At 39.1% G+C, this 25,792-nt stretch overlaps 1 protein-coding gene across 5 annotated transcripts; it reads right to left on the bottom strand.

Annotated features, from left to right (window-relative positions):
- Positions 1 to 5,816: 5,816 nt before the first annotated feature.
- LOC114267811 (uncharacterized) lies at positions 5,817 to 25,538 on the bottom strand. 5 transcript variants are annotated; one of them, XM_082909994.1, is made up of 12 exons: positions 25,210 to 25,538; positions 14,784 to 14,858; positions 14,604 to 14,696; positions 14,296 to 14,520; positions 14,125 to 14,207; positions 13,939 to 14,039; positions 13,339 to 13,462; positions 12,952 to 13,243; positions 12,696 to 12,866; positions 12,271 to 12,495; positions 10,685 to 10,921; positions 5,817 to 6,215 (listed from the first exon to the last, which is right to left on the bottom strand). In XM_082909994.1, exons 1-12 carry the CDS (start codon positions 25,417 to 25,419, stop codon positions 6,159 to 6,161), a joined length of 1,893 nt encoding a protein of 630 aa, XP_082766120.1. In that variant the 5' UTR covers positions 25,420 to 25,538; the 3' UTR covers positions 5,817 to 6,158. The 5 variants fall into 5 exon arrangements, with proteins under 5 accessions (XP_082766120.1, XP_028064679.2, XP_028064681.2 ...); XM_028208878.2 differs by lacking the exon at positions 5,817 to 6,215 and adding an exon at positions 8,488 to 8,805 and having other exon boundaries at positions 25,210 to 25,537; XM_028208880.2 differs by lacking the exon at positions 5,817 to 6,215 and adding an exon at positions 8,488 to 8,805 and having other exon boundaries at positions 14,604 to 14,691; positions 25,210 to 25,537.
- Positions 25,539 to 25,792: the final 254 nt, after the last annotated feature.

Here is a 25,792-nt window from a genome sequence, read left to right as displayed (position 1 = left end):
CAAAAAGGGGTACCTCAGCAAGACTACCTAATATACCTCTCACACCTAACACCGAAAAGTGAAAGGAGGATCACGTGGTATAGCGGTAGTCTAGATCCAAGGGTTGTGTTTCCCACATGGAAGAGCCCACGACCGGCCAGCCTTTTGGCAAGCTTTTTAGGCAAGCCTCTAGCAAACTGTCCAAGAATAGTAGATAGAAAACACAGTGACTTAGAGTAACAATGTAGATGCAATGCAAAGAACATATATCTGTAAAAAAAAATTCACATCATGAAGTCCGAATCAAGTTCTCTATCTTTCTCTAGCAGAGTTGCCAGAAACTGTAGCTTGCTTTTTGTCCTACTTTCAGATATGATTGCCCTACAGTTTGAACTCCTGTGGTTCTGAATCTGATTTCATAAGTGCAATGTGAAATAGATAAAACACAAATGAGTCCAAATCCGGCAAATCTTTTCGAAAAATCGATTTTGAGTCAAAAATGCCAAAAATGAACTGCACTGCCAGATTTTAAAGTCGCCACCTAAGTATCTTTGAGAAATTTAGGAAACCCATGACTCGTGCCAAAGGCCACGTATCTGTCATCACCATAGTGTCTCGGCTCAAGAACTTAGATATGAGAGGGGAAGGTCATGGATTGAGCACCCCACTCACCTGATCAAAGATCGACCTCTACTAATCATGTTGTGATTTCTTTATGCAATATATGCTCTTGTTCTGATTATAATGCTATCTTTACTATGTGATGCACATAAGTATAGACTAATTCACAAAATTTGAAAAGTTTTGATTTCATGTTTGTTTGAAAATTATTTTCAATATGTACCACTTGAAAAAGTGATCTCGTACATACACTAATGACATCATCCCAACTTAAGCAATTAGTCTTCATCTACAGGCATTCAAACAGGCATATCACTTAAACACTTAGCCTTATGGTATTTATGCTTGATATGGCAACAATCACACGTATACAACATGTTAAAGCGAAAACGCTCACATAGTACTCAACTGAGGCAAACCAAAGGAAATAAAATAGTTTGAAAATGCATAATCCTATTGATGTAAAATGACTAATATAACACATACAACATGCAACTAATGGGCTCGGCTACCAGCATGGCATGTGAATCAATTCAAGACATGCGATGAAGCACGTGTTCAAGTAAGAATCTGAAATTGATATTGATTAGTATAATGAGTCAAACCTTATGCATGCAAGACGAATGGATGCAAGTCATGAAAAATGCTAATTGAAACGTGATACTATATGCTATCTATCATAAGCGAGTAAATAAAAGGAAGAAATAAATGGGGTTGGAAGATATACACACATTATTACATATTTACCCTCGTGCAGGAGGGTTCGAATGAATGTCCTAATTAACTAGCTATTACAACACCAAAATAAACTATGCTAACTAATTATTACAAATTAGACTTAAACTAACTAATTAATGATCAAGCTATTACAAGTTTCAAATGGACTACTATCTTAACTACAACATACTACTAGCTAACATTAATTCCACGAGCCACGAGAAACGAGGAATTGCATATACATGAACAAGTATTTCTATCCAAAAACTCCTCTGTTTTGCTAATAGGATTGTTCTATTTTGCAGTCAGAAAATTGAATTGTTTTCACCTTAGCCTCTGCTCTATTCTGTCATGAAAATGGCACTGCTGGTCTAAAATGAGGTGGCCGGCCGGTCTTGAAAAGTGGTCAGTCGGATGGTTAGGTGGCTAGCCGGCCACTATTTTTGGGCTCTGCTCTACTGCTACAGAAGAGAAACAGAGCACAAACAAAGTATTTTCACGAGATGTTTGTCCACTCTGCCTCTCTTTATCATCAAACAGATCAAAGGAGGGGTAGTCTCAATTCACAATCATCAATTGATGCAAACTCATTGCGTGATAATCTATACATCGAGGGACAAAGTCTCAATAAATGACAATGAAAGACCAACAAAACCTCCTCCCTATCATGGAATTGATCAAGGGAAGTGGTAGACCTTGAATCTTGAACCATTATCATCACTAGAGAGTGCGAAATGACTCAAGACTTAATGGATTCAATTAACGTCCGATTAAACCTAAACCATTTTTGTTACTCTTGTTATCTCTTTTAGTCCAATTGATTAGCCTCTTTTAATTACCTTTCCATTCTTTAGTTACTTTAGTCCAAAAATAAGAATTGAGTCCACTAATGAAGAGAAGTGTCAAACAAGAGATTGTTTTTGGCATGTGAGAGATGTAATGCCTTAGTAATGAACCTCCAAAGAGATTAAACCATTAAACATGGAAGGGTCTCTTTTGCATGCCTCAAACAACCATCAATTGGTTGATACAACTCTTAAGAAAAAAGAAAACCAAGAAAAGATGGAGGGTGCAGAGGTGGTATGCAAGAATGAACACATGTATGAAAGCTATGAAAATAAAGGCTATCAACTCAAATAGGTTTGTGTCTAACGCCTAAACCACCAAACCTATGAGGACTACAACACTACAAGCATACTATACAAAGCATAAATGAAATAAACACCTTAAAACAGTCCTAAATATAGCTAAAACAATGCTGGAATTATCATGGGAAGAGCTAGAAAAAGTGAACTACAATAATAGAGAAATGAAGCTAGTAAGCAAGCCTAAGGAGGGGTGGCTAACCCCTCTACTTTTTGAACCTCAAAACCACTTTTTAGCCTCTGGAAAAATCTGAAAAACAATAGGAAAAAGTTAAAAAATAGATAGGAAACACAAGGGCTAAAACTTGGAAAATAAGGCTCAAAGAAGGGTGGTTAACTCATCTACCTTTGATAGCTTTTAACCATAAGTTTTAGCCCATAAAAACAGGGTAAAAATAGTATAAAAACAGCAAGTAAAGATAGGGAAGAAGTAGTGTGAATAAGCTAGAAGTTATACCTCTTGAAGAGGAGCAACACTTTGATTCACAAACCAACAAATTCTAACCCTCAAGTGCTGAAATTTAAGCCCAAGAACCTCAGCAGAGCCCTAAAAAATTGGTTTAGGGAGTATAGGTGGGGTGTATATAGGTTGCAAGAGAGAGAGAGAGAGAGAGAGAGAGAGAGAGAGAGAGAGGGAAAGAGAGAGAGATTTTCAAGAATTTGAGCTCTTGGAATTTTTTTTAACCTAAAAACATAAGGTATGACTCTCTATATATAGAACAACTAGTTGATATCTTGGAAATATCTATATTGAGCCAGCTGGTGTAGTATATGCACATGGAGGGATAGTTAACAACAAATATATGCTCTACAGGGAAACCTGGTTGGCCGACCGCCAATTTTTGGCACCTTTTGGCCTGCAGGCTTTTGGGTGGTTAGGCTTGAAAAAATTTTGTTTTGGTCCAAAAGTTGTGCAAGGTTTTAGGCTTCCAAGACTCAAAATCGAGGCTTCCTACTGAGGAAATCGAATGTTTGTCCAGTGTAACGTTTCATCATCGGGGTGACCAACCTGAGGTGCCCAAGTCTTAAGAGTGGTCAAAAATGGGGCGTCTACACATGCCAAGTCCAATTTACATCACAATTCATCATTTATTTCCTTTATAATAGAAAACAATAGGGAAATCTCGAACCAGTACAACCTTTCACGGATATTTCGTCCACGGGAAACTTTCAAATAGCACCCATGAAAACATAGCCTATATAAGCGCTACTATTGCCATTTTACAGATATTTCGTCCGCAAGAATCAATACCAATGTATACGCCCATTTTTCGAGACTTTTACACTGGACACACAGGCCAACATAATTTAGCGATACACACCTCTTTCCTACGTTCACCCATTTTTCTCAAAATCATATACATTTGTAATGTATTAAATGAGCAACAATGTTCAATGCATATGGATGAGGAATTTGTTTCAATTCACCTAATCCTCATGCAATTTCTACAACAATCATAGATATCCTCTACCGATAGCCCAAAACAGATATTTCTAAACAGTTATAAAATCTCCAATACAGATAAGCTTTTCAAAATTTAAGATGTGAGTGATAATACATATCCAACTCTACCATCCATAACAATATCCACCTAATTTCACATGTCCAACATCGATTCCCTTTATTTATACAAAATAAATATTTGAGACATTTAGGACAAAACCTATTTTTCTTCCAAAATCCATTCCAAGTATCAAATCAACAATTCTATCACAAATCAACCTCATTTCCAATCCCACAACCATTTTCAATGCATCCATTTGAAAACCCCTCCTTTGATTTTAAACCAAAACCCTAGGCTTGTTCAAAATCCTCCAAAATCACAAGATTGTTTTATAAAATCAAATAGCTAAGTTAAAAATTATAAAAGACTATAGAGAATCCCTACCTCAAACTTAAAAGAGGAAAAATGAAGAAAAGTCCGAAAATTGACGGTGACGAAACAACGATTTGCTCCGATCAAAATGAAGCCCTTGACAAGCTCTACACTTAATCTCAAAGGAGCAAGGTGAGGAGATGCTTCTAAGTGAGTAGATCTAGAAATCTTTGAGCGAAAAAGTGAGTTTAGAGAGAGAGAAGAGTGACTCATGGTTTAGAGAGGGGAAAGAGAAGATAAAAGTGAAGAAAATGTTACGTGAGGGCCCTATTTATAGTGCTAGGTCAAAGTGAAATAAAGTCCCAATGTTAACCCAAAAGAACAAGTCAAAATCCTCAAGAAGTAGGGCCCAAAACCGACTAAAATCTAGAAAAGAACTCACAGGGGTCGACCTTTGTATCGGTGGTGTCGACTCTTCAGAAAGAATTGATAAAAAGACAATGTTGGCAGCAGACAAGGTGTTGACGCTTGGACCCAAGTTGTCGACACTAAATTTTAGTAGCTAAACCCAGATTCTGCAGTAGACAAGGGTCAACCGTTCCGAGATTGTTGTCGACCCTTGAGGCAAACAACAAAAGACAAGTGTCGACACCACCAAGGTTGGTGTCGACCCTAAATTTCAGTAGCTATTCCAAGAACATAGCAGTAAGATGGTGTCAATATCTCCAAAGTTGGTGTCGACCCTAGGAGCAGAACAAGACAAAGAAAAGGAGGTAGTGTCGACACCAACAATGATGGTGTCAATCCCTGAACCCAAAACCAAACAAAAAGAGAAAGGAACGACCATCACGAATATGGTTTTCCGGATTCAAAAGTAATAAATGGGTCGGGTCTGAATCAGGATCGCTATAATATTAAACCAGAGAAACGTGTTTTAACCAAACCAAAGAAATTTTAACTAAACCAAAGAAATTTTAGCACAAATTTCTCTATATTTGTTCACAATTTTAAACCAAAGAAAATTGATTCTAATGTATTCACATATCTACACCAAACAAATCCTGCAGTAGAAAGAAACCCCTTTCAGTGTATCCACATCTTTGCAGCTTTTTCCTATGAGTAGATGCTATTATAAGTGCTATTTCATAATTTCACTATATAAAGTGGTATCACCCACATAATATATGTCAGACTTCGACCATATGGCATATGCAATGAATTTTCTTTCTATAATGTACTGATGTGTAAATTAATGTAAAAGTGACTTAAGCTTACCTTGTTGTCTAGTTGTCCCAAGACCCTTCTACAGCAATATCATTACCACCATAGTTTCATATTATCAAAGTAGGTACTTCTTGCTCAGGAGAAAGATTAGAAGTCCTTTAAGATTCATTCAGCTGCATTTGATTAATGAAGGGAGGACTGTCATTCGTTTGCAGAGAAGCTATAGGAACCTAAAAATGAAACAAAAACAGAAGGTATCACCCGGACAGGGCAAAACCCAAGAACAACCATGGAAATACACGAATCAAGCTCATGAACACAAAGTCAGATTTTACTCACTGTTGAATCTTTAGCAATGGTACTTTTCAATTTTAACCACACACCAATTGGTGCTGCTGAGCTCTTAAAATCCATGAAAACTTGAATCAGGAGATCTTTCTCTCCCTAGAATTTAAAGAGAGGAAGTTCTAATATTAGCCATTCCTTTTAAATGAGGTCTTTAAACACAGTATCTCTCTATTCGTGAGCAGTTTCTCTCTCTAGATTCGTATCGAAATGGATGAGCATTTTGATATTCCTGTAGTCGACGAAATGAACGACGACTTCGACATCCCAGACGAGAGTCCAATCATGAAGGTCTGTGAAGAGAAGGAGATCAGAAAGCAAGGTTTGAAGAAGAAGCTTCTCGAGGATGGTGAAGCTTGGGACACTCCTGATAATGGCAATGAAGTTGGAGGTAAACTAGTTATTCATCCAGGGACCTTGGACTATAAAATGAAATATTGTGGATCTCTCCCATTACTAAAAGTTGGAGAGGGATGTTAGACTAAATTTCTCAAAAAAAAACCAAAATTATATATAAAATATAACTTAAATATCCACAAAATATTTTGGTAAAAACCAAACAAAGATAAAGACCTTATTTATTTAACTAAAAATAAGTCCAAAAAATTAAGCACAAACTTACATAACAAGATTGCAGATACAAAAAAAGATCGAGATTAATGTTGGATATTATTTCACTAAGACAGAATTTGTTGTCCCATTGATGCTTAGGATTCAATGGACATTTATTTCCCAAGATACAACAATCAACATCTTGTAGAAGCAAAACTACTATTGGAAGCCTGGAAAACATCGTTGTACATGCATTTTCTTTGTTGAAAAACATTATTCAAAAAATACGAAGGGTAAATATAGATAGGGAGGAAGGAAATGGCATAATCAAATGGTCAAATCCAATACCGAGACTGAAGTGAGGGTGATAGAATTTATAGATTCCTTCGCGACTCTTTAAAAAGGTTACATCCATCTACTAAGAGTTGTGATCCTCTAAAAGGACACACCAACACAATCATTGAAGTCAATTTTTGTTCAAATTTTTCAACAATTTCACCAAAAGATAACTTTCTTTTTTCTTTTTTCTTTTTTCTTCCTTTTTTTTTTTTTTTTTTTTGGTGATCTTGAACTCCCAACTTTTCAAAGCAAGTACTTAAGTACTGCCACAAGGCAATGGGCTAAAAGATGACTCTTGGTAAATGCCTCGTACATGGAAAGAAAAAGAATGTTGGTGGATGTAACTATTAAAGCGGGTAGATGTGGTCAACTGCATATGTGCCAAAAAGGGATTTGGCCAAAGTATGACTGTTGGTAATGCTCATCCATGACTGTGATTCTTGCCAAGTTGACAAGAATTCAAGATTGTTATATAATTTTTTGGACATTATAATTAAGAAGATTTTGATATAATTAACACATTATTATATAATTTTTTGTGTTTCGGTTTTAAAAATATTATATAAATACTATTGAACCGACCATAATATTATGTAAAATTTATGACATTAAGAAATACACTTTTTATAATAAAGATTTCCAACCACATTGAATCAATTACATCTCTAAAAACAAAAGTATAATTTGTAAATGATGTAAAAGAAAGAAATTTCCATGAGTACACATGAATCTTGTTACACATTTTTACGTATATTTTATGTATGTTCTAGCAAATGTTATGTAATCTTTTAATAAAATTATGATAATTTATCATTCAGAATGAAATTATGCAATTTTTTTATTTTTATTTTTATAATGTTACGTATTTTTATGACAACATTATGAAAAATGTATAACCTAACCCCAAAAATCAGTTACTTCATTTTTTAACAAATTATTATAATTTTATCAAAAAATTATATAATATTTTTACAAAAATACATAAGAATGTATGTATGATTCATAGCATGTACCAAAGAGATTCCTAGAAACAAAATAATAAAGGGAGATTGACCAATAAATTTCATATTTTGGACTTGTAATCCATATAGTCTCATATATTTTTCTTATGATTTATTTAGTTATTTTGGATTTGTAATGACTCATTTGTCCGCCACATTGGAGTGTCACATTTGAAAAAATTACACTAAAGAGTTTTTTAGTGTCATATCATACCTGTCACGTTAGAGTGTTACATTTGGAAAAAGTACGCTAAAAAGTTTTTAATTTTTTTAGAATATCACATCATAACCGCTACGTTAAAGTGTCACATGTCACGTTTGAAAAAAGTAAACTAAGAAGTTTTTAATTTTTTTTAGAGTGTTACATCATACCTGTCACGTTAAAGTGTCACATGTCATGTTTGAGAAAAGTACACTAAAGAGTTTTTAATTTTTTTTAGAATGTCACATCATACTCGCTACGTTATCACATTTGGAAAAAGTATATTAAGGAATTTTTATTTTTTTTGAATTATCACATCATACTCGTTACGTTGTTACATTAGGAAAAAGTACACTAAAAAGTTCTTATTTTTTTTTGGAGTAAAAGTTTTAGAGTGTCACATCATACCCACCACGTTGTCACATTTAAGAAAAGTACAATAAGGAGTTTTTAATTTTTTTTAAAGTGTTATATTGTTAAAGTGTCAAATTAATACCTGTCACATTGAAATATCACATTATACCAATCACATTAATAAAAAGGTATAGATGTCCATCAAAATACTATCAAAATAAAAAAATAAGATCACACAGAAAGAAACTCTCCACTAATAGGACTTAACATATTAATAAAAAAAAATTAGAACTAATTAAAATACTTGTTTGTGACATATGATTTATTAATAAATATCCGAATAATAAATCTAGATATGAGAAATGAAGGATTCAACCAGGCAATTGGCGGGGAGGGATGGTGGCCCTTGGGGGATTGGGGATTGAGTCATTTGGCTCTAGATCATCTATTGGTGGCCGCTGTTTATGATGATTGGTCACTGATTGATATGCCATCGCCAGAGCTAAACCCTACTCATTATAAAAAGGAAAAATTATAAATTAGTGTACGTTTTAAAAAATAATTATGAACTTATAAAAAAATTATAATTTTAATTATTAAGTATTTATAAAAATTTTCATTTATTGGTAATTGTTTTTAAACTTTTATTGATTTGATCCTTTTCCTTTTAAAAAATAATTTAAAATTAACAAAATAACAGAATACGATCAGACAACTTATGAGATATTTAGGGATGTTTTGAAAAAATGGTTAAAAATTGATTTTTTTTTTAGTTTTTTTTTGTGAGAAAGGAAAGTATGTTAAAAATTAAGAAGTCACTTCTAATCCACTTCTCAAAATATGCCTTAGTTAAAACTAGATTCTAACAACATATAGAAAGATATAGTACTCCATGTTTTTTTTTATCTTTGATTTAACACATACGAAGATGAAATTCATAGTATTTGTCTAAGTTCATGAGAGAGAGAGAGAGAGAGAGAGAGAGAGAGAGAGAGAGAGAGAGAGAGAGAGAGAGAGAGAGAGAGAGAGAGAGAGAGAGAGAGAGAGGACAACGAGATCAAAGAGACTTCCACCATTAGTGGTAAGAAACGTATTTATCTTGCATCTAGGCAGTTAAAAAAAAAAAAATATTTGCTTGGTTTTGATTGATTTTTTAAAAATTAAATTTTTGTTTTTCATGAGTTTTTTTATTTTTAATGAATATTTAAAATATTTTATACATACTTTTTACTTTTAAATGCACCTAAAAGAATAAGATATTCGTAAAAAATATATACACAAAAGAATACAAAAATATACTATATTTTTTTTTGAAGTGTATCTAGATCAAGTACATCTGAAAAGCATATAAAAAAAATTACGTATAATATTTAAAAATCCACTAAAAAAATATAAAAAACCAAAATCTCAATTTTTAAAAAATCAAAGAAAATCAAACAAGGTGACAAATTGAAGTGACTACTCAAGATGGATTGAAATTTTAATTTTTGATCATTTTAATGAAGTGTAGTGCATTTATTTTGTAAAAGAATTATACAAATATCGAGAAAAAAAATATTTAAATACACTCTATATTTTGATTTTTTGAACATTAGTTAAAAGTCAGTGATTTGTAATAAAAATTAGATAGGGTGGTATTTATAGAACCACCACCACTCTACGTCTTTATTTATTCCAAAATCTACAAATTTTTGTAGAATTTTTTTTTTGGTGGTAAACTCCCTATTTATATTAAATCCAACAATCAGCAAAACAAAAAAAGTATTATGTGATCTATTTGAAAATGAATTTGTTTACGCATTGATAGAGTATACACACCATCTTATTGGTTCAAATCCATATTAAAGGAGCATATTGATTCAACTTAAATTAGGGTTCCACAATTTTGAGCCAATCAAAATACATGCTTTGTTTACACTTCTTGCCAGTGTGTAAACAAAATTAGACCTTGTGAATTTTGGTTTCTCAACCAACATTAGAGCGTTCGATCAGTGCTAAATTTTCTCTCTAACTCCAACATAATTGCATCCATTTAAGAAAAAAGGGTACATAAAAATGTGGACTTGGGATGCTGTTGTAACCTCGGATGGGGTTTGTTGAATAGATCGTCCATAAAAAAAATAAAGCTAATTAGACATTTATAGTCGCATAATAAGATCACATTTATTTTTAAAAAATAAATAAAGAGCAAGCATGATTTTGATAATAGATTATCTATTTTTTGAAAACAAATGTGACCTGATCATGTAGTTATAAACGTCTTATTAACTTGATTTTTTTTCATAAAAACTCTACTCGATGAGCATTATAATATGACCAGTTCAGATCATTGTCACATCAACAACCCCAAATCCTAAAAAATGTAGGTTAAATGGAGAGGAAACTTACAATGTGATCATGCTCTGGAGGGGAATAAATGCCAGTAGTGATGGTAGTTCTTCGGCGAGTATGGTTTGAAGGAGGTGGGTCTGATATCATTTTAAAACCAGTTGGAACTACTATTACTGGCATCCCAACTAGATTTCCCATGCAAACTTTTTCCCAGTCTGTTGCATTTCCAACAAATGCATCAACTGTGAAGCTCTCTTTCACTTCCCTTATCAATTTCCCTCGCGCTCTCTGTGCCTGTTCGGATCATCATTCAGATATTAACAATGAAGTGATGATAGTACAAAATAATAGTAAACAGGAAATGCAATCTGTTACGGAAAGTGCTATTCTTTCAGAATTTTATTTTTATTTTTATTTTTTTACACAATCATCGATTAGAATGACATGATAGTGACATTTTTTTAATTGTAAAAAACCTGACAAGATTTGATTTTATCACTTTAAAACAAATAGAACCACTACAAATCCAAAAAAGCTCAGAAAACTATCTAAAATTTGAAATAAATCATCAAGATTCACTCAAGATTTGACTCCACAATACAAAGTTGTACACACTGTACATCAAAAATTCATTGTAACTTTATGGAAACTTATCTGGTTTCCTAGACTTTTGCTAAAATAGAAGTTTATCAAGTTGGTACATATATTTTTAAAAATATTATTGTCACATCATTCTGATTAATAATTATGTAAAAGTTAGGCAATAATATCATTTTCCTTTTGTAACTAGAGGCATCTTCATAGATTTTTGTTTGTCTAATCTGGATTTTACTTTCCAGAGTTGGGCCCAAAGAGATTTAGGTTGGACTACTTTCAAAAGAAAAATGCTTGGGAGCACTAATTAGTGCTCTCACTAATTAGGTGGCAGTGGGTCCCGCCATTAATGATGTGATGTTTTGGTCTTGGAGTTGTATTTTTTTTTTTTTTTTTACTTTTTTAATGCATTAGTGCTATTAGTGGTGATATTTTTAGTGAGATGAATCATTGTTGCTTTCAAAATCATACTGTTTGTAATTATTTTTTAGATAAACGTCGTCCCATCAAGTGGCAATCAATTTTGGTATGGATAATTTGCTCTATGAGTTTTATAAAATGAACCATTTGGATTGTTAAAATGGGTCCAAAATAGGCCCATACTAGGACAAACTAGACAGTCGAAGACAATCCAATCCCTTTCTGCTCTCTACAAATCTGTGGTCATATCAAAATTCCAAATACAGCCTCAAGCTCACAAGGAGTTGGGAGAATCCATATAGGAATACTCAACGTGCTAATTTGTTATGAAATAATCAAAACAAGTATCCACCACCCCCCCTACTGACTTTATAGCCCATAACAGTTCCAAAATTCTACTCAAACTACTAGAACTGCTTAAAATATGAAAAAAGCACCAGAAATTCAGAGATTAGGGAAACAGAATAAAGCATGAAATATTTCTCTAACCAATTCTTTGAAGGGTAATCTTTTATGCTAATTCTCTAGTCTAATTAATGAATCTAAAATTCATAATTCTAGTCTTTTTTAAGCAGTAATTGTTCCCATTTAACTGGTAACGATCAATCAGAGGTTCAAAATGAAATTACCTGAAGATAGTCCACTGCAGGTACCATGTGAGCACGACGAAGTTCAACAGGCCATTGATCTTGAGCTTCATAGTTGTCATCCTGCCTAGATCGCTGCCACTCATCGAAGTGGGACAACATATCTACATCCATTGTGAAATTCATTATACCTTGAACTGAGTCAACACTGTAATTCAGTTTGAAAGGAACCATATTAACACCCTTGGACCGAAGAACATGGACAACCTGCCATGACAACACAAAAATTATCAAACAATTTGCTTTGTGATGTCACCGGAAATGGATCATCCAGAACGTGGGTAGTTTCTCAATGTCATTTGATAACTTTATCAATTTCATGCATTTTGTTTCAAAGTTTTCACTTTCAGCTATCAAAAAGCATTACTACTAAAACAGAAAACGGAAGCATTTTAAAGTGAACTTACCTCCATCTCAGCATCATCAAGATACCCAACCGTTAACTTTGCAATGTCAACCGAAAACGGATCATCAAGGGAAATATTTCTCGATGACAGATCATCCGGATCCTTCCCTCGAATGGCATCAAGAACAACTGTGCAATCCACAGCACTTCTACAGAAAGGCCCGAGCTTATCCTGTCAAAAATTACCACCTACAATTTAACAGAAGAAAAAAAATGACACAAAATGTGTCGCACAAAATAAATATTTTGATTCATACCAAGCTCTCAGATATGCTCATGACACCGGTTCTTCCAACAGAACCAAAAGTTGGGCGCAGCGCAGTCACACCACAACGAGCAGCAGGGTAGGTGATGGAGCCAGCTGTTTCAGAACCAATTGCGAACGGAACCATACCTGCTGAGGTGCAGGCAGCAGGCCCAGCAGATGAACCCGTGGAATATTCCTCAATATTCCACGGGTTCCTTGTTCTGCCCCCAAACCAGATATCATCAAATGCCAATGATCCCGTGACAAGTTTTGCCACGAGAACTGCCCCTGCAGACTTCAGCCTGTATCGAGTGTCATTAACAAAGTAAATGACTTTATATGATGAACTAATTAAGATACTGCATTGTAAAGTGGCTTTGAATGATTAATTGTGTACCTCTTGTAAACCCAAGCTTCAATGTTTAGAACTTGATTTTTGAAACTTCTTGAACCCCATGTTGTCTTGTAATGGGGTACTGCAATTATATCTTTTAACCCATATGGGATTCCATGGAGAGGACCTATAATGCAATTTGGCCAAAAATCTCAATACAAGTTCATAAAATTTAAAATTGCAGTTGCAGTCCACTGGAAATAATGATTCAATCGTTGTTTATTTTATTTTACTTTATTTATTTTTAAATTTGAACTAGTGCACGAGAATCCTATAAAGTAGCGATCTGGAGAGAACAAGATATACGCAGTCTTATCCCATTTTTGAATAGTGGATGATGATTCAATGGTTAGAAAAAAAAATTAAAAAGAAGCTACCCAGTGCACGAGATTTCTGCTAAAGCAGGAATTCGGGGATAACAAGATGTACCCATCCTTAGCCCATTTCTGAAGAGGTTATTTCCATGACCCGAACACACCCCACCAGAACTACTTTGCCATATTCTACTGAATATATTATGTTCAGTAATCAGATCTTCAATTGTGCTATGAAAATTTACATTACTTTATGATTAGATTGACAGTAAACAGAACAGAGAGGTACCCAAGTATACGCCTTTCGCAAGTAGTTCATCGGCCTCTTTTGCCTGTTTATATGCTAGTTCTTCAGTATAAGTGACCACAGCTTCAAGAACAGGATTGTATCTGTACATATCCACTAAGACATCATCATTATCTAAAAGCAAAAGTATAATTAACACTGAAAAAAAGGATAGTTACTCAGTATTACCTCCTTAATCTCTTCAAGAAAATCCCAGTAAGCTCCTCGGACGTGATTTGTTTTGTCTTAATGAGTTGACCCAGTTCAAGAACCTAATGACCACCCCAAACCCATATTCCAAAATTAACCAAAAAAAAAACACAATTTAATTCAAATTTTGTGGTACAAGAAATGGATTACAGTCATGAAAGCAATATCTTCTTCACTTTTAGGCCTTTGTACAACGAAGAGAGAAGGAATATTTAACTTCTTGCGCAAATCTTGTGCTTGATCATTGCCCCAATGCGGATTAAAAACCAAACAAGATGGATTGTGTAACCCTCCATTCGTAGAGGCAACTAATTTCCGATTGGATTTGATTATCGGTTGATTGAACTCTTTTACACCCTTTATAATCTCCAGCATCTAAGAGCAAATGGACATAATTAACATATATCCTCAAAAATCATTGGAGTTGAAGTATATTACAAACAAGCTGTCTAATTTACCTCGGTATAATTGAAGAAGCCAGCATCAAGTAATTTAAACATATTTGTAAGTGAGCATTCTGTGTTGTTCTTAGATTCAAACTTCTCACTGTCCTGATCAAAGAATTTCCAAGAAATCAATAGGAAGCGTTTAAGACAAAATGAAATTAATTAAATAGCCTTATTTTTGATGGATTTTACCTGGAAAAAAAGGTATGGGATTGAACCTCGAACATTCTTAGACAACATTTCCCATATTTTTTTATATGCACTCCCCTGTTTTACAAAAATTAGGCTACATTGTAATTGGGGGTTATCTTTTTTAACAAGCATTCAAAAATTTCAGAGGACGGAACATAGAGAGAAAATTGTATCTGATGCTTTTTTGTGGTAACTCAATCTATTTTTAATTGATAAATTGGAAAAGTTACAATAATTATTATTATTATTATTATTATTATTATTATTATTAAATGAACGGGCTAACAAAATGAAGATTTAAATTATTAAAAAAAGATTCATAGTGGATTCCACGGGCAGAGACAGCACCCTATCCAGATCATGCACCGCAGGAAGCCGATCCATTTTCTTACTGATAATTTTATGTCCAAAATTTGGATAGTAATAGAAAAATGAAAAATATATATATATATATATATTACATTCACATTTCTCTAATTTTTTTTTATTTTTCTTTTCAACTTTCTACCTAAATTTATGATCCAAATATAGCAAATAATTTTTTTATTTTATATATTGACATGGGTAAGCCCATAAAGATTAGAGCCCACCATTTAGGGCCCAACACATATCTCAAATGCTGAAACCCAGCACTGCCGAAGCCCCATGTAGCAATTAGAACCAATGACATCAAGACACATGGCGAGAAAAGGGCAAGCCACATCAGCAGACAAAAATCTGCAAAGTTATTGTCACTGCACATCGCCATTAATGAGGCCCCCTTATAGCATTTATTGAGATAACCCCTCTCCGTCGGGACAACAAGCCCTCACCCTGAACAAGGTAAGCTACAGCATAGACTTTCGGCCAAGGTGACAAGTCGGAAGAGACAATGTAATGATTACCAAATGATAAAAGCAGACGTCGAAGACATGTAGAAGGTTAAGCTTTTCTATCTCTATTCCATCTCTACACTCCATTTCTCTCTCTAACTTGCTCGTTGGAGGGTTCGCTGGGGGACTCCCCGTTCCCCATTGAACTCTTGTGCAGGTCTTCAGATGGGCTTGGTCATTCGGACATAGGCTTAAGGAGCGTGGATCAGTCCGACCCGTTCTACCATCACAAACTGTATCATCAGTTGGCGCCGTCTGTGGGAAAGCTTTGCTCCGCGCGCCAGTTGTGCTCATTGTCGCCGGAGACCCTGTCCTAATAACCATTTCCTACTACCCATCAAAGTGTATGGTCACGACAAGATTCATGGCTTCTCACCATAATGCTGCTGACCATCAGACTGACCCCCCCAATCCAAACAACCCACCACAATATTTCATCGAGCTTACCAACAGCATTAACCGCATGGCCGAGCAAAACCAAGCCCTGATTAAAGCTCTACTCCAAAGAAACCTTCCTGTGCCCCCTCCACCACCTCCAGATATTCCTCCCAACCAAGAATGAGCCCCGAGCCATACTATCTCGTAGCCTAATCCACCCAACTGGGAAGGCTTGCAACCCCCTCCCCCAAGTATAAACCTACTACCCCGAGGCCCACAACCATCGATCCCGGCACCAATCTCTGAAGGAGAGGCCAGCAGCGTCCAGCCCCCGCTGTCCTCCGGTGGTGACAACATCCCTCTCTAGGACGCCGAACTCCGAGCCATGAAGCTCCAACTCCAAAGGGTCATACAGAACATCCAACATAAACCATCTACCACAGCCAACTCCCCATTTGTTGCCTCCATCAGAGACAAACCTCTCCTTCCTAAGTTCAAAATGCCCACCATCGACTCTTTCGACGGTACAACAGACCCAGTCGATCACTTGGAGACCTACAGAACCCTCATGATCCTCCATGCATTCCCCGACGAAATCATGTGTCGGGCTTTCCCCGTAACACTCAATGGGTCGGCTCGACTTTGGTTTAGTCAACTCCCAGCAGACTCCGTCTCCACTTTCCAACACCTCAGTGACTCCTTCCTCAGCCATTTCATAGGAGCCCAGCACCAGCGACGTCCAGCAACCCAGCTCCTCAATATCCGTTAGACCGAAGGGGAGTCGCTGCGTAGTTTCGTTACCCGCTTCAACACCGAAGCCTTGCAGGTAGCGGAAAACGATGACAAGGTCATCCTTACGGCTTTCATGGCCGGCCTACGGTCATCTAATTTCCTTTTCTCCCTCTCAAAAAACCCCCTGACTTCCATGGCAGCCCTACTCTCCAAAGCCCAAAAATATATGAACGCAAAAGATTTCCTAGCCGCTCGCCAAGACCCTACAACAAAAAACCCGACCTCCCGAGAAAAATAAAAAGACTCAGAAGCCAGAAACACCCTGTACAATAACCAAACTCTGCATTATACTGACCGACCCCCCCGAGCCGACCGGTCGGCACCAGCCCGACCACCCGGTCGGTTCGAGCGGGGCACACTCCTTAATTCCCCCATGGAACAAGTCCTCAATCAGATCCAGCAGGATTACTCCCTCAAATGGCCCCAACCATCACGAACCCCCTCCAATTGGAAAGACCAGTCCAAATATTGCCGTTTTCACCAAGACCACGGCCATAATACCGATGACTGTGTTAACCTCAAAGATCAGGTCGAGACCTTAATACGTTAGGGACGTCTTAGCCGGTTCACGGATACCCTTCCTCAGCAGAGGCAAAGGACTGAACCCATCAGAAACAACCGCCGACGCACCCCTTCCCGGCAGCCAGCCCAACCTAACCAAGGCCATGATCGCCCTCCACAGCAACCTCAGGCACAAGGTAACCCAGCCCCACCTGTTGGAGAAATCAGAGTTATTTTCGGCGGGCTTGCATGCGGAGGACTATCTCGCTCGGCTCAACGGGCAGAACTCAGGAAAATAAAGCAAGGCTCAGACAAAGAAGTTGCCACATTGGATCGACCCTCCAAACACCCCAGGCAGTGGACCGAGCCTATCACCTTTACGGACGCCGACTGCACAGGCATCCGTTATCCTCATGATGACCCTCTCGTTATTTCCTCCCTCCTCTCCAATTACAAGGTCAGACGGGTTCTCGTCGACAACGGCAGTTCTTCAGACATCATCTTCCTCAATTGCTTCCGCTAGCTCAAGATTGAGGAAGAAAGTCTGTCTCCCCTCTAAACCCCTTTGGTCGGTTTCACTGGCGACCGGGTGACCTCTATCGGCTCCATCGATCTTCCTATCACAATTGGCGAGTACCCTATGCAGACCACAAAGCTGCTCACCTTCCTCGTTGTCGACTGCCCTTCTGCTTACAACATCATCCTTGGCCGCACTGCCCTAAACACCTTCCAAGCCATCACCTCCACCTTCCATCTTGCCGTCAAGTTCCCCACCGCACTGGGGGTTTGCACAGTCAGGGGAGAGCAGACTGTAGCCAAAGAATACTATGTTGCCTCACTTAAAGAAGTTAAGCTTAAGGAAACCATGATCATTGAAGGACTTGACGTCAGGGACGAGGATGAGCTGGTCAGGGGGGAACCAGTGGAAGAGCTTATCGAGGTCTCTATCAACCCTACCAACCCGGTAAAAACTGCCAAGATTGGCAGCAAACTGTCCCCTCAGGCCAATACCGACCTCACCACCCTCCTGATTGAGCACAACGACGTGTTTGCCTGGACTCACTCCGATATGCCGGGTATTGATCCCTCCTTCATCAGTCACCGTCTCAGTGTTGAGCCCCATTTCTGACCTATTCGCCAGAAGCAGCGCATTTTTCACCCGGAACGCAATAATCTTATTGCTTCTGAAGTAGACAAACTCCTTGAGGCACAGTTTATCACTAATGTGGACTACCCCAGATGGCTGTCGAATGTGGTTCTAGTTCGTAAAAATAATGGTAAATGGCGACTCTGTGTCAACTACTCCGACCTTAACCGAGCTTGCCCCAAGGACAGCTACCCTCTCCCTCGCATAGATCTACTAGTCGACGCCACGACCGGTCATCAAATGCTCAGTTTTATGGATGCCTTCTCTGGATACAACCAAATCTTGATGCATCCATCTAACTGGGAGCACACTTCCTTCATTACCGACGCCGGTACCTACCATTACCGTGTGATGCCATTTGGGTTAAAGAATGCCAGGGCCACTTACCAACGGTTGGTCAATGCCGTCTTCCAACATCAGATAGGCCGGAACATGGAAGTATATGTCGATGATATGCTGATCAAGAGAAAACTCTCCACCAATCATCTGGCTGACCTGCGAGAAACCTTCGCCACCCTACGCAAGTACCAAATGAAGCTCAATCCAGAAAAATGTGCCTTCGACGTAGAATCTAGGAAGTTTTTGAGGTTCATGGTCAGTCAGCGGGGAATTGAGGCTAACCCCGAAAAGATCAAGGCCCTAATCGAAATGCAGTCACCCAGAACAGTCAAGGAGGTTCAGAGGCTTGCTGGCCGAGTGGCCGCCCTCAACTGTTTCATTTCCCGAGCAACGGACAAGTGCCTCTCCTTCTTCAAAGTCCTCTGGCAAACTTTTGAGTGGACGGCAGAATCTGAAGAGGCCTTTCAACAATTGAAACAGTACATGGCTAACCCCTCCTACTTTCTTAAGCCATCACGAGCGAACCCCTTTTCCTCTATCTAGCTGTATCACACACTGCAGTCAGTGCAGCACTCGTCAGGAAAGACAGATCTGTCCAGCGACTGGTCTACTACATCAGTCGGGCTCTTCGGGGAGCGGAACAGAACTACCCATTGTTAGAAAAAATGTCCTTGGCCTTGGTCACCGCCTCCAGACGACTCCGCTCTTACTTCCAAGCCCATTCCATAGTGGTCCTCACTAACCAACCGTTGAAGAAGAATGCAGCAACCAGAGCTTTCCGGCAGGCTTATGCAATGGTTCGTCGAACTCAGTCAGTTTGATATCTCCTACCGGCCTTGGACAGCAATTAAAGGACAAGCTATTGCCGACTTCATCCTGGAATTCATTAACCTCACCCCAACCACAACTCTTCCACCCCCACCGACCCCTACCGAGCCAGAAGACCCCCACTCTTGGACCCTCAACGTCAACGGATCATCCCGCAAAGAAGGCAGTGGGGCTAGTCTCATCATCACCGCCCCTGACGGTGGTTATTTCAAATGTGCTCTCCGTTTCCTGTTCGATGCAAGCAATAATGATGCCGAATATGAGGCATTGATAGCAGGTCTCCGTCTAGCTAGAGACATTGGTGTCAGCCATATCCGAGTGTTCAGTGACTCCCAGCTTATTGTCGGACAAATTACGGGGGAATTTGAGGCCAGGGACGACACAATGCGGGCTTATAGGGATCTTGCAATCCCCCTTACTCGTCTCTTCAATACTTTCCACATCCAGCATATCCCTCGGGCGGAAAACTCCAAGGCAGATGAGATGGCTCAATGAGCCTCTGCAGACCAATCAGATCTCAACCACCGTGTTCGCCTCGAATACCTAACCAACCTTACCATATCTCCCGACCAGCAAGCGGTCCACTTCCTCTAAAATGAACCTATCCCTTGGGCGTCTGACATCTTTCTATTTCTGACAATGGGAGAACTATCAGATGACAAACAGCAGGCTGCCAAAGTCAAGGTCCGGTCGTCCAATTACATTCTTGTCGATGATATTTTGTACAAGAGGGGCTTCTCACGCCCATACCTTAGATGCCTCAACCCTGCTCAAGCGACTTACGTGATGAGAGAAATCCAGGAGGGCGTATGTGGCAATCATTCGGGTGGCAGGTCCTTAGCCCAAAAAATACTTCGCACTGGTTATTTATGGCCCACTCTCAATCAAGATGCGACAGACTTCGTGCTCAAATGTGATAAGTGTCAACGCTTTGCCAACATCCTCCATGCTCCTCTTACAAAATTGATCACACTCTGCAGTCTCTACCCATTCGCCAAATAGAAAATCGACCTGGTCGGCCCATTGCCCACTGGCCGAGGCCAAACCAAATTCGCCATTGTCGCCATCGATTACTTCACTAAATGGGTGGAAGCAGAACCCCTTGCCACAATTACCGAGCGGAACATAACCAGATTCATCTGGCAGTTGATCGTCTGCAGATTTGGCATTCCTCAAGCCATCGTCTTCGACAACGGTAAACAATTTGACAATGCCAAGTTCAAGAAATTTTGCGCAGAGCTCCAAATCCAGCCGTGCTTCTCCTCTCCAGGCCATCCCCAAGCCAATGGCCAAGTAGAGGTCACCAACCGTTCTCTTCTGAAGATCATCAAAACTAAACTGGAAGCTGCTAAGGGACTCTGGGCTGAGAAATTACCGAAAGTACTTTGGGCCTACCGCACTACTGCCCGAACTCCTACTGGGGAGACCCCCTTTTGCTTAACATATGGCGCTGAGGCAATCATCCTAGTGGAAATCGGTCTGTCCACCCCAAGGGTTCTACATCCAGATCCAGAACTAACTGAAGAGCTGCGTCGGGCAGACCTAGATCTGATCGAAAAACTCCGAGAAACCACCGCTGTCAGACGGGTCTTCTACCAACAGAAAATGAGAACATACTACAACCGCAAGGTCAGACCGAGGGAATTCGCCGTGGGGGTTGTTTTGCGAGAAGTAACCCTTGCCACCAAAAATCTGACTGAGGGCAAACTGGCAGCCAAGTGGGAGGGGCCTTACGTTGTGAAAGCCAGACCACGTCCGGGCACTTACCAACTTCAGGACATGGAAGGTCGAGACCTCCCCAATCCTTGGAACGCTGAGCATTTGAAGCGCTATTTTCAATAAAAGTTGTACTTTTGTATTGTCCAATTGCTGTATGTTCTTTTTGACAATCTGCACACTTGAATGTTCTCATTTTCTCCTTATATGGTGTAAATTTATGTTCCAATGGGCTACATTTTGTATGACAGCAAGCTTGTATCTCAGTTATCTGTGGTATTCCAATAACGATTTGATTACAGCCTCAGCCAGACTGAGCAACAAAAAGCCTCAACCAGACTGAGCACGACAAGCCTCAGCCAGACTAGGCATGACAAGCCTCAGCCAGACTGAGCATGACAAGCCTCAGCCAGACCGAGCATAAAAACCGAGCATGCAAAGCCTCAGCCAGACTGAGCACGACAAGCCTCGGCCAGACCGAGCATACAAAGCCTCAGCCAGACTAAGCAACAAAAAGCCTCCGCCAGACTGAGCATAAAAGCCTCGGCCAGACCGAGCATGCAAAACCTTAGCTAGACTGAGCACGACAAGCCTCGGCCAGACCGAGCATACAAAGCCTCAGCCAGACTGAGCAACAAAAAGCCTCCGCCAGACCGAGCATAAAAGCCTCGGCCAGACCGAGCATGCAAAGCCTCAGCCAGACTGAGCACAACAAGCCTTAGCCAGACCGAGCATGCAAAGCCTCGGCCAGACTGAGCATAACAAGCCTCAGCCAGACTGAGCATAACAAGCCTCAGCCAAACTGAGCCCGAAGAGCTCGGCCAGACTGAGTTACTTGAAGCTACTGAATTCCTTGAAGGGTCAGTTAATCATAGCTTCTCCCAAACTGAGCACGGATGTAGAGCTCGGTCAAGGCTAGTCATGCAAACTTCACGGTTATGGCATACTGGCCACACTTAGTCAAAATTCCAAGTCTATGTTTTTATAACATTCTTTTCTTAGTCAAATTCCAAACTAAGATTTCATTTATCAACACCCTTACACCGTCATTTAAAAACTTCACTCTTGGGGACCCTTACAAGCCAGACTGACTCCACTTTTGGGTCATGATTTGAAACTTTCAATTTTTAACATTCTTACAAGCTGAACTTCATTTTTAACATTCTTCAGGTTGCCTTACATTTTAAACTTCACTTTACATTGAGTTTTTCTCACATTTTGCACTTCACAATGATTTATACACAAGCCTTATACAAGTCACCATTCTCATTCATTTCAGATGCACAAACAAAAGCAATAGCATGAAAACAAGACTCAAAATTTTATTTATTCACAAACTTGTACATAAGTTCATTACAGTCATTCAAAAAAAAAACAAACTCTAAGTACAAATTTTGTCCACTTCCATCATTCCTCCTCACTTGACACAAGGTCTTCTTCTTCAACGCCCTTGTCTAGGGGGGTCTGGGCCACGTCATCATCGTCAATCTTGACACCGCTCAAGTCTAAGTCTGGGAACAGCTCTTCCGCTTTACGCTTGAACATCTTCCACCCGCTGTCCCAGAACTCAGCCATTTCGTGTTTGTAAAAGTCCGACCGCTGGAAGCTCTGGATCACTTCTGCTTCACTCCTGCCCCCAGCGGTCGCTCTCGACGGGCCAGCCCCCCCAGCCTCCTCTCTCGCCAAGTTGCTGACGACCGCGGCATCTATCGCCATCTGGAAATCAGCAGACCCCTTGAACTGCTCCACTACTGCGACATACAGGTCGGGGTATGCTGCCCTTTCAGAGGCTGCCTTAGTTCTTTCTTCCTCCACTTGCCTCTCCGTCCTGTATTGCTCCGCCAACTCCACCGCATCGTCGTCTCCTAGTGGATCCACCCTGGCAGTTCTAGCTTCTTCCTGGGCCATTTCTGTCGTGTGTCTGCGAATGGTTTCGAATGCGGGTGCAAGAAAATTCAAAAAGTGTTGTAGAGGTGTATCGCTAGCAACGAAGGAGTTTACACTTGGAATGTTTTGATTTTTTACAAAAATGTAGGTAAAGTGGATAATACCGAAGGCCCATGGCTTTCCTGTATTCTAAGGGTCACAATTAATTCTTGTCAGTTTGAAAATTTTCAAAATTCCACCACAACTGTCTTTTCAACACCCTATAATGACCTATCGTTTCGCCTATCGCCCAATGCCTAACCTCCCCCACTACAAGATTCTGCCACGTGTACGGCCACGATCCACTGCCTCTTTCTCCTTCCCTATCTATTCCACTTCACTTCAGCACGTGCCTCACCGCCTCTCGAGCCCCGCGCCACACCACTCGGCCACCCTTCGCAGTCGGCCTTCCGCAGGGTTTGTCCCTCCACTCGGTCACCCTTCGAGGTCGGCCTTCAGCACGGTCGGGCCCTCCACTCGGCCACCCTTCGCCGTCGGCCTTCGGCACGGTCGGTCCCTCCACTCGGCCACCCTTCGCGGTCGGCCCTCCTCACCGTCGGTCACCCCACTCGGTCGGCCTTCACCCTGCCGGTCTTTCACAGCCCTTATTCTCTTCAATATTTCCTTCGTTGGACTAAAGCTACACTCGGGAATGGGGGACTACTGACATGGGTAAGCCCATAAAGATTAGAGCCCACCATTTAGGGCCCAACACATATCTCAAATGCTGAAGCCCAGCACTGTCGAAGCCCCATGTAGCAATTATAACCAATGACATCAAGACACATGGCGAGAAAAGGGCAAGCCACATCAGCAGATAAAGATCTGCAAAGTTATTGCCACCGCACATCGCCATTAATGAGGCCCCCTTACAGCATTTATTGGGATAACCCCTCTCCGTCGGGACAACACGCCCTCATCCTGAACAAGGTAAACTACAGCATAGGCTTTCGGCTAAGGTGACAGGTCGGAAAAGACAATGTAATGATTACCAAAGGATATATGCGGACGTCGAAGACATGTAGAAAGTTAAGCTTTTCTATCTCTATTCCATCTCTACACTTCACTTCTCTCTCTAACTTGCTCGTCAGAGGATTCGCTGAGGGACTTCCCGTTCCCCGTTGAACTCTTGTGCAGGTCTTCAGATGGGCTTGGTCATTCGGATATAGGCTTAAGGAGTATGGATCAGTCCGACCCGTTCTACCATCACAAACTGTATCATCACATATTTTGATGATTTTATAAAAATTAATTGGTAAATTTTGTCGTGCAATGTTGGAGAGGGATGTTATCTATCATGGGTGAATCTTATCGAATTTTCCTCTCATACGTGAATTCATACAATAAATTTCAATATATATATATATATATAATATTATGAATCTTGTAGTGCAATATTTGTTGCATATATTCATATGAAATGTGAAAAAGTATATAAAATAATACATAAAATTCATTCAATTGACAAATATCATTTTTTCTTTTTATGAAATAATTTATATAAGTTTTTGAAGCTTTTACTTGGAAGGCCAATAAATTTTCGACCATAACATAAAATACCAACAAAATGACAATAAATAAATAAATAAATTTGGTCCAAGACTTGGGATTTTTACATTGAAATAGTTTCCAATTTTGAACTGAAGCAATTTACACCAATAAACAAAGAAACTCTACTCTCTCTCTGCATATATATACGTATTGTATATTGGGGTGCATACAGTTCACTCTCTCTTAATTCGATAATCTGAAACGTTAGTTCATTTTGTAAGACACTTAGTATGTATCATCCTTTAAAAAAAATTAAATCAATCTAATAATTATAATGTTTTTATTTTACTACATTTCTTTTTGAAAAAATAGACAAAACGATCCATTGTTTTGGAAATAAATAAATAAAATAAAAATACTATAGTTATTAAATTACTTGATGGGTTCCGGCGATGTTGTGATGGGTTCCGGCGAGAAGACAGTGGGAAGATGGTATTGCTGTAGTTGTGGAAGAGACGGTGCTAAGAGTAGAGCGAGTAGTAGGACCAACAACGAATGCAAACAACATCACAAATGCGCAAAACAAAAACAGTGTGATACTTGTCCGACGAAGGAGGGGCTTCGCAGCACTCCGAGGAAGACACATGTCGTTGATTTCACCGATGTCGGAGTAAAGCAAGTTTACACCTCAACCTGTTGCAGCATTATTGATGAAAGGCTTCCTCGTTGTTGTTCGGCCTTTTAGGCAGTGTTTGGCAAGTTTGGTTTGGAGATATTTTAGTTAAAAATTATAAAAAGATCAAATAAGTTGGAATAGTTAATAATGAAAATATCACATCAAATTTATAATTATTTTATTTTTTTCTCATAAATATTATATCTAACTATAAAAAATTTAATTATCTTCTTAAATATAAAAATTTTAACCTATTAAAATGATTTAGTAAGTTAAAATTAAAATAATTTATTACCAACTTTCCAAGCCTTATCTTGTCGGTGGGCTTTTTTTTCTTTTTTTT

Source organism: Camellia sinensis, chromosome 15, assembly GCF_055761805.1.
Source record: "Camellia sinensis isolate YWXY chromosome 15, ASM5576180v1, whole genome shotgun sequence".
NCBI classification, from domain to species: domain Eukaryota; kingdom Viridiplantae; phylum Streptophyta; class Magnoliopsida; order Ericales; family Theaceae; genus Camellia; species Camellia sinensis.
Note: the sequence above shows the minus strand (reverse complement) of the source record. Positions and strands in the feature narration are given on the sequence as shown.

Bases quoted from the DNA above. Each gene is read 5' to 3' on its own strand.
- LOC114267811 (XM_028208878.2), bottom strand. From the start codon at position 25,419: ATGTGTCTTCCTCGGAGTGCTGCGAAGCCCCTCCTTCGTCGGACAAGT. The intron at 14,859-25,209 runs GTAATTTAATAA...TTTGTAAAACAG, and splicing joins ACATCGCCGGAACCCATCAA to GGGAGTGCATATAAAAAAAT. The intron at 8,806-10,684 runs GTAAGTTTCCTC...TATAATGAGTAG, and splicing joins CTCCAGAGCATGATCACATT to GGTTTAGCTCTGGCGATGGC.